At 55.6% G+C, this 12750-nt stretch overlaps 1 protein-coding gene across 4 annotated transcripts in view; it reads right to left on the bottom strand.

Moving 5' to 3' along the window:
- The window catches only part of CAMTA1 (calmodulin binding transcription activator 1), a 155002-nt gene that overhangs the window by 62255 nt on the left and 79997 nt on the right, over positions 1-12750 (bottom strand). For all 4 annotated transcript variants that reach the window (XM_084822152.1, XM_084822150.1, XM_084822149.1 and 1 more), the window contains 6 exons: positions 9205-9338; positions 5657-5853; positions 5112-5190; positions 4485-4803; positions 2470-2987; positions 753-940 (listed from right to left, as the gene is read on the bottom strand). In XM_084822152.1, coding sequence (XP_084678278.1) covers positions 753-940; positions 2470-2987; positions 4485-4803; positions 5112-5190; positions 5657-5853; positions 9205-9338 — 1435 coding nt within the window. The remainder of the gene's footprint in view (positions 1-752; positions 941-2469; positions 2988-4484; positions 4804-5111; positions 5191-5656; positions 5854-9204; positions 9339-12750) is intronic.

Here is a 12750-nt window from a genome sequence, read left to right as displayed (position 1 = left end):
TCAGACCCAGTAACATAGTCCATAGACTCCAAACCAGAATGGAACCAGTTCCAGAGATGTGCTGGTTTCTGAATGTACTGCACGAGTGGGGAACCTTCTATCTGTCTAGCACTGCAATCCCTCGGGGGCCAGAGACACCGTCTACCCTCTCTCTGTTAAGATCCCCCCCCACACACACACACCCCTTCTCTCTTGTGCGCTTCCTGTCTCTCTCTCACCCCACCTACAACCCTCCACGACTCCCCCTTCTCTTCGTGTTCACCTCTTGTTCACCTTATCTGTGAAAAGGCGTTTTCCTCACAGCCAGATACTGAAAAACCCTCTGCAGGGCTCTGTCTGGTCAGGAGGCAAGGGAGCCTGGGCCCCAAGACTCCAAAACGTTGCAGATGCCACGTGGCACCTTGGGGGCCCATTGCCTGCTTGCGGCAAGTTGGAGACACCCACTTGCCACAAAGAGGCCCCATTTCCCCAGGGCCCGGCTTCCTTCCGGCCCCCTCCCCTTGTGGCAGGAGGATCCACTCTGGGTGTGGCTTGCATAGCTCAGATAGCTTCCGCCCCAAAACCACACCAAACGACGTGGCTGAAGTTTTAAAAATGTGCTTCAAGGGCCGCTGGATCAAGTGAAAAGTGCACCCACTTGCAACAAAGGTTTTACACACCGGTGGATAAGAACCATCAGAAGCAGGCCCTTCTCCCTGAGGGGAAATGTGGCAGAGAGGCCACAGCCTGGCAGGCCAGGGAGTAGCACACACCTGATCTGAGCAGCACTTGGCAAATGGTCGACATCCGCAAGATAACTGGCCAGCCAGCTCATCGAGGTGCTAATGGTCACGCCCTCTGTCCTCTCAGCCAGCGGTGTCTCCACGGGCAGAAAGTTCTCCTGCTTGATCCTCTCTGGGGTGGCCTCGATGATGTGTTCCGCCAGGGTCATCATGGTCACCTGCAAGGATGGAAGGCCATTACTTGCAGGGGGACGGGGACACTCCCTCTCCAAGGGAAGGAGATCAGCAGTTACCACGTCTTCCTTGTCAGATCCGAGAGCCAGCCAGCTGTGAGGAGGCAGGATGTGGCACCACAGGCCACATCTCTAAATTGCTTGCAGAAGCACGGGAGCCTGACCCACCAGATCAACTCTGGCCTCTCAGAAAATGAAAATCCCAGTGCTAGCGTCCAGACACTTTCCCACTTTCACCAGCGCCAGGCAATGGCACACAAGCGGAACCCCTGCCGTGACACCCCTCTGATCACCAGTTTGAGACCCACGGCAGGCACGAGTCTCCACACTTCCTCTTGCCCACTTTACCTCACCACACCTGGTGTGTAGAAGCACATGCATTATACTAGGCTAGTTGAGTGCCATCTTTGCGTGAGAGTGCACAACTATAAAATTTACAGGGCTTTAGGAGCACACAACAACTCCTTCATAATGCTGGACAATAAATTAAGGTTGTCATTTATTCTTTATGTCTGTTTCATACACAGGGATATAAAACCAAATCTGCACATTTTAAAAACCAGAACTGTGACAGTTTGCAACTGGAGTGCACCCAGAGAAGAGCAACCAGGATGGTAAGGGGTCTAGAAACCAATTCCTAGGAGGAATCGTTGAAAGACCTCAGTGTGTTTAGCCTGGAGAAGACGAAGGGGAGATGTGATAGCAGCCTTCAAATACCTGAAAGGCCACCATGCAGAAGATGGAGCAGAGTTGCTCCTCGGGCAGGAGTGGGCAGGTGGAAGTTGCAAGGAAGCAGATTTCCTAACAATGAGAGCTGTTCAGCTGTGGGACAGACGCAGCCTCAGGAGACAGTGGGTTCTCCTTGGATGAAAGGATTTAAGCAGAGGCTAGACAGCCATCTATCACGGACACTGTAGCTGCAGCCTGCAATGCAGAGCCTGAAATGAGCAGGGGATTGGACTAGATGATCTCCAAGATCCCTTCCAACTGTGTGTTTTCCCCACAATGTCAATACTTAACCCTTTAAAGCTGCAATCCCAAGCCCACTGACTTGGAAGTAAATCCCTCTGAAACCAATAGGACTTACTTCCCAATAATATAAGGAGAATCTGGCTGCATGTTCCGGTACTTTTGGATTGAGCGTGGAATGCACGGAATAAGCAAAATGTTTTATATTTTCACTCTGCTAAAATGAGTTTGTTCAATATATGTAACTGTTGGTGCCACGCTCCTTTGGGTCTCAGTGTGAAGTGTCCCTCCCATTTTAGAGGAAAATGGTGGGCCTGAAGTCCAATGCAGGCATGCCCTCGTGGCTGCCATACACAACCTGCCATGCTGGATCATTCACGTGACAGTTCTCTGTCCACGTGGCCAGCTCTGACACCATTCATGTCTAGCCATGGCACAGAAAAATGTTCCGTCATCTGGGGGGCAAACCAATGTGTGGGGAGCAATTTCTGAAAGCAGCTGTTTGTGTTGACTGCGGGCCATGTGTTGCCCCTCCTGCCTCATACCTGCAAATCGTCCACCTGCTGCAAGCAATCTTCACTTTCCGCACTGTCCTGGAAGGAGAGCAGCTCCGCGTCCACCACTTGCCGGTCCGCCATCATCAGCACGCCCATTGGCTCCCGCTGCTGCAGCCGCAGGGCCCCCGAGTCCTTCACTAGCGCCACGCCCTTTGGGCTGCCGCCCACCTGCACTGCAGACATGGCGACGTACGCCTCCTTTGGACTCCACTTGAGCCCTGCCTGCCCGCTGGCGCCACTGCGGAAGCCCGGCACATCTGGGACGAGCTCCCGGCCGTAGTCCCGCAGCCCATGCCGGGGGCTGATTGTCTCGGGGAGGAGTTGCTTCGCGCTGGAGCTCAGCTTCCGGGCACTGGGCTGCTCCAGGCTCAGGGCGGTGGAGAGGAGCTTCTCCTGCCGAGCTGAGAAGTATTCGGAGTTCAGTTTGTGTTTTTTGGGTGCTGGGTAATCCTTCTGGCTCTCACTGCTGTAGTAACTGGAGGGCTCTGATCGAGGCCGTCTCAGTTCTGAAACCAAAGAGAGCAGAGGTCAGCCCTGGACAGGGTCCAGGCCATGTCTCTGAAATGTGGCTCACTTTCTCTCTGCAAAACAGGCCAGGCGGCCCTGGAGGCTTGTAGGCTTGGTGCACAAGGAAATGGCAAGGAACCCTGCAAAGCAGGTGGGTTGTGCACCACTGTGCTGTTTATGGATCTGGGGGCGGGGTGGGCAGAGTGGCTCTCTGCAGGCTCTGTGCGGAGACACGCATGCCTCTTCTGTGGTGGGAGCTCCTTCAGTGTGGGCTGGCGGGGGAGGGGCAGGTGGGATCATCCCCAGGAGCAGCGGCTTGCATAAGGGAGCACCTCCAGGGACAGCATTAGCGGGGGCTAAATGTGCCTCATGCCCCAGTGGCCTCCAGCCAGTTAGGACCAAATCTGCTCCAGCCTTTCTGCACAGCCCCATCCTGGGCCTTAGTCACACAGGGGTTGGCCACCCTTTGGGGCCCATGGACACATCTGGCAATCTGAGAAACTGTCCTGGGCACTCCCACAAAATGGCTGCCATGGGGGTGTGGCTAAAGGACCAGTAACCTGCCCCAAAGACTGAGTGCAAGGCAGAGGTGGGGTCTGCGCTCCACCACACTAAATAACTCATTTAAACCCTCAGTTTTCAGTGCCAACAGAAACGCATTTCACAGAAGGCAAGCTCTTCTTCTCTCCCCAATTCCTCTGCCAGCCAACCCATTCCCCCCTCTCGCGCGCGCTCTCTCTTTCTCAAACACAGACACGCTTCATGTATCCATCATGCATACATACACTCATGTCCCTCCCTTCTCCTCATGGTAAGCACGTGAAAAAGCACTGTTTTGTTCAGATCCCTCCAAAACCCCACAGAAACCCTTCCTCTCCCCTTCCCCTTCTCAAACACAGGCAGCCCCGCCCATTCAGACGCGCAAGCGCACTACCTTCCCCAACCCCTCCCCACCCTGGTTGCCCCCCAGCTGCCTCTCACAGTCCCCGTGGCCTTCCTGCTCTCCTGGGTAGAGTGTGGCAGAACGGCAGAGGCTGGTTATCATACACCAAGAACTCAGGACACAATCCACGAGCCTCCTGTCCATGCCGTCTGGCCTTGAGCTGCCCCTTCCCTCCTCAGTACCAAGACCAAAGGCTTCCTGGGTTAATTAGTCATAGTTTCCCATTCTGTCCAAACCAGGAAATGATGGTTGCCAGGACTGGAATAAACCAGGATCTGAAACCATGGTTTGAGCTACTTTCAGACCCTGGTTTGTTCTAATCCCAGTAACCATCATTTCCCGGTTCGGACAGAATGGGAACCATGGCCAATTCATCCAGGAAGCCTTCAGTCACAGTGGATCAAGAAGGGAGGAGGGAAGGCACAGTGATCCTGAGTGATCCTGATCCACGCTGAGTTCCAAAGTCCCTGGGGAGCAAGGAATGGAGGAAACGGGCCAGAGGCTTTCTTCACACGGAGGGACGGCGCTGAAGGCCTTTCACAGGAACACCCACCTGTACTTGGATTGGAAATCACGGTGACCCCCTTGGGGGGCTCTTGAGATGCAACCATCTCGCTGTGCCACTGGGCAATCCAGCTCTCGCTGCTTGGCTCCTCACGCGAAGGGCAGGGGGGGATCCGGGGGGCTTGCCGGAGCTGGGCCTGCTCCTCCCGCTGCAGCTGCTCAAGGTGCTCCGCCAGCTTGACGTGGCCACGGGAGCGGGCAATGGCCAAGGGCAGCCTCCCCAGGGAATCGGGGATGGAGATGGCCCGGCGGTCCCACTTGTAGAGAACCACAGCGGCATCCATGTGGCCCAACGCACAGGCCCACATCTGGAAGAGAAAGGGGCCAGGTAGGCCACAGGTTTGGGGGTGAGGCTTGCCAAGTCCAGGCCCCTCTTTGGACCTGCCCTTCTTAAAAGCACAACAGAAACAGAAAGCATGCAGAGAATGGCAGAGTGGCCCAACTGGCTGCCTGCTCCATCCCAATTGCTCAGAGTCAGGGAGCCATGTGCAAGCAGCGTGAAACTGGTGCAATGGCTCCGATGGGAACCGCGCACCACCCATCTGTGGCCAGCAGTAGCCCTGCCTCCAGCCTCTCACAGCTGAGGCAAGGGCTGCAGAGGCATCGCACTACGTACCAGCGGGGTGCAGGAGAAATGGTCAACATTCAAGGGGTCGACTTCCAGCTCCAGGTCGATGCTGTCCGCGTGCTTGGTCCTGGGAGCCGAGAAGGCGAGAGGTCAGCCCAGGCCGTGGGCAATAAGGGAAGGGGGAAAGAGCCACCTGCATCTGAGCCAGGACCACCATGGCTTCGACAGAGGCTCCACAGAGGGAAAGGCCACAAACCCACACAGCGCTCGGAAGATGATTCTGGTGCATCTCTGGGGCCAGTGGCAGGGGAGTGGGTGTTCCTCCCTCAAGCGACTGCAACCAGTTGAAAAGCATCTGTGCACTGAGAGGACGTGGCCCCGGCAGAAGTGGCAAAAAGGGTTGGTAACTGGCAGTCTGAGGGTTCAGCCCAGCCCTCTGGGACCTCCTCACTGGTCCCCAGCTCCGCCCCGAATCCCCAAAAGCTGCACCTCAGCTGCTTTCTCCCTGGTGAGCGGAGCCAAGACAGTGTCAAAGGGCTCTTTATCTCCCCCTGCCCAGGTCTGGGGCTGCTTCCCCCGCCTCCGGTCCTTACCGCCATTTGAGGAGGGTCTGGATGAGGGTGGCATAGCCCTGGGCGGCGGCCAGGTGCAGCAGAGTCATTCCCCGGAAAGTCTTGGAGTGGATGAGGTGCTTCGACTTGGCCCAGCAGGCCCGGTTCATCATCTTCTCACATACGACCACCACTCGGCTCTCAAAGCAGGTGCCCAAGGCGGCGGCCCCCGAGACGCACTGCAAGGGGGACACGGCTCAGGAACCCGCAGTAGAGCGAGCAAAACGGGGCAGTCTGACCTTTCTCATTGGGCTCTGCCACCTGAAGAGGAGGTTTGGCTGTGATGAACTGAAGGGAGAGCCTTTCCTCACAAAGCCTGGTGCTTGCAGGACGCACGCCTTGCTGCACAGGGGGCACAACTGACCATGTCCCACGGCCAAGTGGAAAGACCTGGGACTGCGAGGCCTGGGCGGGTTCTGTTCCCACGGGCCTAGAGAAGGAGCAGGTTGCCAGCTGGGTGCCAACCTTCTCCCCTGGGAGTGGCTCCCCGAGCTTCCCTTTTGGCCCAGTCAGCTCTACCCGGGAGAAAAGCGGAGACAGAAAGGGCGGGTGTGGAAGAACAGGATAATCCTCATTTGTTTCTAAAAACACATGACAGCTTCTAATGAAATATTTTCTCCCTTTCAGAGTGACCAATAAATGAAGTGGATTCCTGCACTGAGCAGGGGGTTGGACTCGATGGCCTTGTAGGCCCCTTCCAACCCTACTATTCTATGATTCTATAAGTGCTTTGCTATTTCTGAGCATTTTCTCTTCTGAGTTTTCCCCCATTTCTGCTGCAGGCTAAATGGGTCTCTCACTACCCTTTGCAGGGCCAAATCACAGAACTTTCCATTTTGTTTGCCACAACATTGACAGTTTCTATTCTCTGTTCAACTTTTGTTTCCTTTCCTACTGGCCAACTAGCAAAAGAAAAGTTTTCCCTGGCTCCCTTCACGGAGGAGCAGCTCCAACATTCATCAGCAACACCCTGCCGTCCCTCTCCAAACAAAAGGGAATTATACTTCTTTGCCTCAAACACAAATCCAAGTGGTCAATTTTGTAAATTCAGTGCTAACTAAATTTTACTTAATGTATATGTTCTAAAAGCAATAAATAAAATTTAGGTTGTAAGGGTGCCATACTATGCACACTTAGACAGAAATAGTTCTACAACTTCCAACATGCCCCAGCCAGCCATGCCGGGAGTTTTAGGACTTTTTTCTGTCTAAACCTGCATAGGATTGCATCGTAAGGTATGATCCAATTTCATCCCAAATGCCCCAGAATGAGATCCCCCCTAACCCCCCGCAATAGCTTTACATTGTTCTCCGAGAATGTTGAAACCTATAGAGTTTTTATAAAATTCTGAGTGACATAGGTGGAGAAAATTTTGTCTCTCTCCCAATGTTAGAGTTTGGGGTCACCCAGTGAAATTGATGGGCAGTAGCAGCGCCACGCAATGCGTAGGTAACAAGATGTTGCAATGGCCATGATATTGCTTATTTGTTTTATACAGTGCCTAGAACGAGCCTGGAGCTTTACAGTGTACAAGAGGTCCAGGGCCAAATGGTTTACAATCTCAACTTCAACAAGAGGAACAACTGAGTAAATGGACCGGGGACGGGGGGGTTACAGGAGGGGGGCTTTGGATGGAGGGCATGGAGTCAAAGGCTTCATGGAAAAGGTGGGTTCTGAGGAGCTCCAGGCAGACAGGGCAGCAAAGGAGAAAGAAGGGCGGAGTCGTTTCAGGGAATGGAAGAATGTCAGATGGTAGTGGGTGCGGTGGAGCCCGAAGGTCACAGGCAAAAATGACAGAGTGGAGAGATACCGAGAGGCAAAACTTGTGCCTGATTCAGGGGGGGCCAACAGAAAGCCAGCGTAGCCATCTAAGGAGAGTACGCACGATTGGAGAGACGAGAGGGGGGTGGGGAGGATTTGGGCAGCAAAGGGGAACAAGGTGAGACAGCCCAGGGGATGCACAAGCAGCCCTCTCTTTGCCCCCAAAATGGCTGATCCAGCACGCAGGCCCCAAGCCTGCGCACACAAAACATTCACAGCATGTTGTCCACAGGTGCCTCCGTAGCTGCTACCTCCCCTCTTCCCCTGACCCCCACAGCTTCCTAACCTACCCAGGGCAGAAGGGGGCAGCTCTGACTCCTCTGCAGAGCGCCCCTGTCAGCCAAGGAGGGCCCTGGCGCTACCTACACCAGCTCCCCCCGGAGCAAAAAGGGCAGGAATCGCAGTGCTTTCCTCCTCGGCTCAAGAGGGGGCTCTTCTGGGAGCCACCTCAGATGCCTCTGCTGCCCCCACTTCTTGGGGCAGCTGGGGTTTGGGGAGGTGGTGGAGGAGGCTCAAGGTGGGGGGACCGTATCCTCCCTGGGAATAACCAAGCAGGGGCGCTCACTTCCACAAGCCCCCCCCCGGCTTGCGACATCCCTTGAGGCAACGGAAGGCCGGAAAGGAAGAGGCTGCAGGAGGCGAGGGGAGAGATGGTCGAGCGCCCCAAAGAGGTGCTGCTGATGCTGCAGGGACAAAGAGGGAGGGCCACCCTTTTGGGAAACAGGGCTAGACAGATTCACCGAGGAAAGATGCTCCCTCGGCACCTACTGCTCATGGCAGCTAGATGAAACCCCCACGCTCAGAGGCAGTGTGCCTGGGACCAGGCGCTGCTGTGGGGAAACAACAGGGAAACAGCCCAAGGGCGAGTAAAGGGCCCAGCTCCTTCCCCAAGCACACACAAGGAGCCCTGACGCTGGATCAGAGCCAAGGTGGGTCCATCTCATTCAGCATTCTGTGCCTCCCACCATGGCCAACCAGATCCCCCGGGGGAAGCCCACAAGAAGGGCACGAGCACCAATACCACCCCCACCCACGTTCCCCAGCAAGTTGTGTGCATAGCCATACCGCCTCCGGTACTGGAGGTGGCACAGAGCCATCCGGACTAGCAGCCATGGACAGCCTTCTCTTCCACAGATTTGTCCAGCCCCCTTTTAAAGCCTCCCAAATTGGTGGCCATCACCACATCTTGTGGTAGCGAATTCCAGTTCAGCTATGCACTGTGTGAGGAAGGGCTTTCCTTTATCTTTCCGCTGTGCCCCCACAATGCCTTTAGAGCAGCCTTTTTACATCTCTTCCAAAGGTTTAATCCTCCCCCCACAGCCTCTTTTCCTTAAATATCTTAAATAGAAGAGCTGGGGTGGGGCGGGGAAAAAATGCTGCAAAGGTGCTTTGGAGTTAATTGAGCACATCAAAGGCTATGGAGTAACCATTTCTTGGGTTGCCAGCAGATGGCACTGCTGCAGCATGTAACTCTGCATTTACCGAAGAGGTCACCCTCTCTCTGTTCCAGCAGGGAAAGAAGGGGCCCCATGCAAGCGGTCCCAGCCAAATTCTGCCTCTGCCTACGCCCCTCCCCCCGTTCGCACGCCACTGGCAGCCAAGGCTGGGGGGCGTTGCTCTTCTGTGCGTTGGGGAGATGGCGGAGGGTGCAACAGCGTGCAGAACTTGGCCTGCTCCGGAGGGCACCCAGGCAGGGTGTCCGCATGTACCTGTGCTGGGCTCCCCCCGCTGCCGCCACCGCCGCCCCCTGCGCCTGGCTTGTGCTGCTGGGGCCCGGTCATCTCGGCCATCCTCCGCTCCATCTGCTCAAGTCGCTCCAGGATAGACATCCTGAACTGGTCATCTGCATCCAAACAGGAAAAAGGGGGTGCGTGAACAGAGCCCCACAGGAAGCAACAGCAGAAGAGGTGAGCTAGTGGCCGACGCAGGCCAGCTCGGGGGAAACCTGCGGTGCAGGGGGGCATCGGCACAAGTGGATCTCCATGTCTACATGTCCCTGGGCTGCTCTTCAGATGCTTCCCCATCGCCACCTCGGGGCTCCCTCGATGACCAGAACAGAAACCAAACCACTTCTGGATCGAGGTTCTTTTTAAGGAAGGTGCTCTGCAGGGCATTCAGGCAGCGAGGCCTGGCTTCCCTCTTGCCACTGATCCCGCTGGACCCTTCCAGCAGAGGCCTAACCATGGCGACGAGACACGGAGACACCACGGACCCCCCTTGCAGAGAGGAGGCCGACCTTTGGCCACAGGGGCGGGAGGGCAAGCAGCAGGGGAAGGCCTGCTCCCCCTCCAGGCCCCGCTGGTTGGCTTCCAACGGCCTCTGGCGGAAGCAGAAAGCTGGGCTAGATGGACCCAGGGTCTGGCTCGGCGGAAGGCCGCTGCTGCTGTTCCTGCGGAGCATCTCCCTAGCCAACACGCCAGAGGCAGCCAGGCAGAGGAACAGAGGTCCCTCCCCGGCAGCTGTACCGTGCGGAGAACAGTCCGCTTTGCCTTGGCTGCTGCTTGGAGGCCTCAGCACCAACATTCTCTTGGTTTCATCAGGCAGAATTAGTACCAAGAGGAGGCAGTTCAGGGAGGGTGATACCAAAACCTGAAATGGGAGAGCTCACAGTCCCTGGGCAGGATTTCTCCTCTTCCAGGGACTCGCCGGGGCCTTAAGTGAGCTCCATTCTCTTTGGGCCCCCACCAACAATGCTCGGAGAGTTATTTTATTTATTTATTTATTTCATTTCGACACCACCCAATAGCCGAAGGAGATGATACTATGGACCCACCTTAAACGGCTGTTTAGGAAGTGCACTGAACACTTTTGTATTTATATTTTGCAGTACTGTATTTATTTGTTACATTCATGCCCCACCGTTTTTCCTCTTGCAAGGAGCCCAAGGCAGCTCACGTGGTCCTCCTCCTCCTCTCCATTTTATCCTCACAACAACCCTGTGAGGTAGGTGAGGCTGAGTCAGGGAACGGCCCAAAGTCGCCCAGTGTGCTTCATGGCTCAGTGGGGACAAGAACCCATATCGCCCCAGTTCCAGTCCGACACTCTAACTGCTACACCACGCTGGTTTCATGTCTTACACTGCACTGGGTATAACTGGTTCGGTCTTCGCCACCTCTCAGCCGAGTTTCAGAAAAGGAGACAGAGGGGGTCTCCCATTTGCTCCCCCCTCTCCCACTGACATCTGGTAAGGCAGAGCCCCTCAGCTAGAGGGAGGGGGCTGCAACTTCTCCCCCCACTGGCCTGCTGTGAGCGCGCCGCCCCAGTTCCACTGCGTTTCCCCAGAAAGCTTTTCTTCCAGCAACTGCTGCAGTGCGGGCAGTGCCAGCATCTCCTCCTTTGCGGCTCTGATGCCCAGCACACCCGCTGTGGGGGACAACAGCCCCCCCCACCTCACCCCAAACCCTCCACCAAGCCAGGAGAGGGAACCGGGCGCCACTTGGCAACAGACTGCCTGCTCAGTGCAGCGTGCCCTTCGACAAGATGGATCCTGCCCGCCTTCCCAGTTGCTGCTCTTGGAACGGCGGGATAGCTAATACTTTGGAAGACAGAAACAAAATTCAAAGTGATCTTGATAGACTGGAGCGCTGGGCAGAAAACAACAGAATGACATTTAATAGAGATAAATGCCAAGTTCTGCACCTCGGAAAAAGAAACCAAATGCACAGTTACAAGATGGGGGATACGTGGCTCAACCACACTACAAGTGAGAAGGATCTTGGAACTGTTGTCGATCACGAGATGAATATGAGCCAACAATGGGATGTGGCTGCAAAAAAGGCAAATGCTATTTTGGGCTGCATTCATAGAAGCATAGCTTCCAAATCCCGGGAAGTACTAGTTCCCCTCTACTCTGCACTGGTTAGGCCTCATCTGGACTACTGTGTCCAGTTCTGGGCACCACACTTGAAGAAGGATGCAGACAAGCTGGAGAGGGTTCAGAGGAGGGCAACAAATATTTATTTATTTATTTCATTTCTATACCGCCCAATAGCCAAAGCTCTCTGGGCAGTTCACAAAAATTAAAACTGGGCAGAAAACAAAGATGATCAGGGGACTGGAAACAAAGCCCTGTGAAGAGAGACTGAAAGAACTGGGCATGTTTAACCTTGAGAAGAGAAGACTGAGGGGAGATAGGATAGTGCTCTTCAAGTCCTTGAAAGGTGGTCACAGAGAGGAAGGCCCCGATCTCTTCTCGGTCATCCCAGAGTGCAGGACACGAAATAATGGGCTCAAGTTACAGGAAGCCAGATTCCAGCTGAACATCAGGAAAAACTTTCTGTCTGTTAGAGCAATACGACAATGGAACCCATGACCTAGGGAGGCGGTGGGCTCTCCCACACTGGAGGTGTTCAAGACGAGGCTGGACAGCCACCTGTCAGGGATGGTCTGACTTGCATTCCTGCACTGAGCAGGGGGTTGGACTCAATGGCCTTGTAGGGCCCTTCCAGCCCTGCTATTCTATGATTCTACAAACAATCCTCTGCCTGGCATGTTGTGCACAAGCCTCTGGGCCCGAAAGACACCCACTGCTGAGGGCCAAGCTGAACATGGCACGCCCAGACTCTGCTCTCCGAGAGGCAGGTGCGGGAACTTGCCCCCAGGAAGCTCCTCAGGCCTTTCTCCACCAGCCATTTTGCTCCTCAGCCCCCTGCAGCTGCTTTCCTCCCCACAGGGGGGAGAACAGGCCAAGGTGGGCCATTTTGATCAGGAGGGCAGCGGCCAGGAAAGGGGCGCGTGCTCCTCGGCTTGTCCAACGCAAGGGCTGCTGCTGGGGCTGCCCTTCGTTAAAAGGAAGAGCCGACTCCTGCTCAGACAGGGGCCTGGGGTCCCAACGCCAGACGTCCCTGGGAGGCAGACTGACCCCTCAACTCTGGCACCGACCGGGAAGACCCCAGTATCTAGGGAAGGATGTCAGCACGCCCGTCTCCAGAGGACTGTGCTGCAAGGACCAGGGGGCGGCGGCGGACAAAAACACTGCGATACAGTCTGCCGTGGCTTCCAGATCCCGCTCTTTGTGGAGCAGCCCTTGAAAACACTCCAGCAATGTGAGCCAGGCCAGACTGTGGTTGCCCAGCTGTTAGCCCAACAGCCAACATCGAACCAGTATGCCCAGCACCCAGCTGTCCATTCAGCTTTGTGAGCTCAGTTCTTGGCGCTGAAATGGCCAGGACTCTCCCAGGGGAACCCCGTGCGCCCTCGTCGCCTTGCAAGGGCACGTGCCAGGCATTCCTCTTTGCGAGAGGCAGGCTGTCATC

This window comes from Heloderma suspectum, chromosome 15, assembly GCF_057233095.1.
Source record: "Heloderma suspectum isolate Gila_16-S chromosome 15, 16-S_ref, whole genome shotgun sequence".
In the NCBI taxonomy this organism is placed as follows: Eukaryota; Metazoa; Chordata; class Lepidosauria; order Squamata; family Helodermatidae; genus Heloderma; species Heloderma suspectum.
This window is presented reverse-complemented; position numbering and strand designations above follow the sequence as displayed.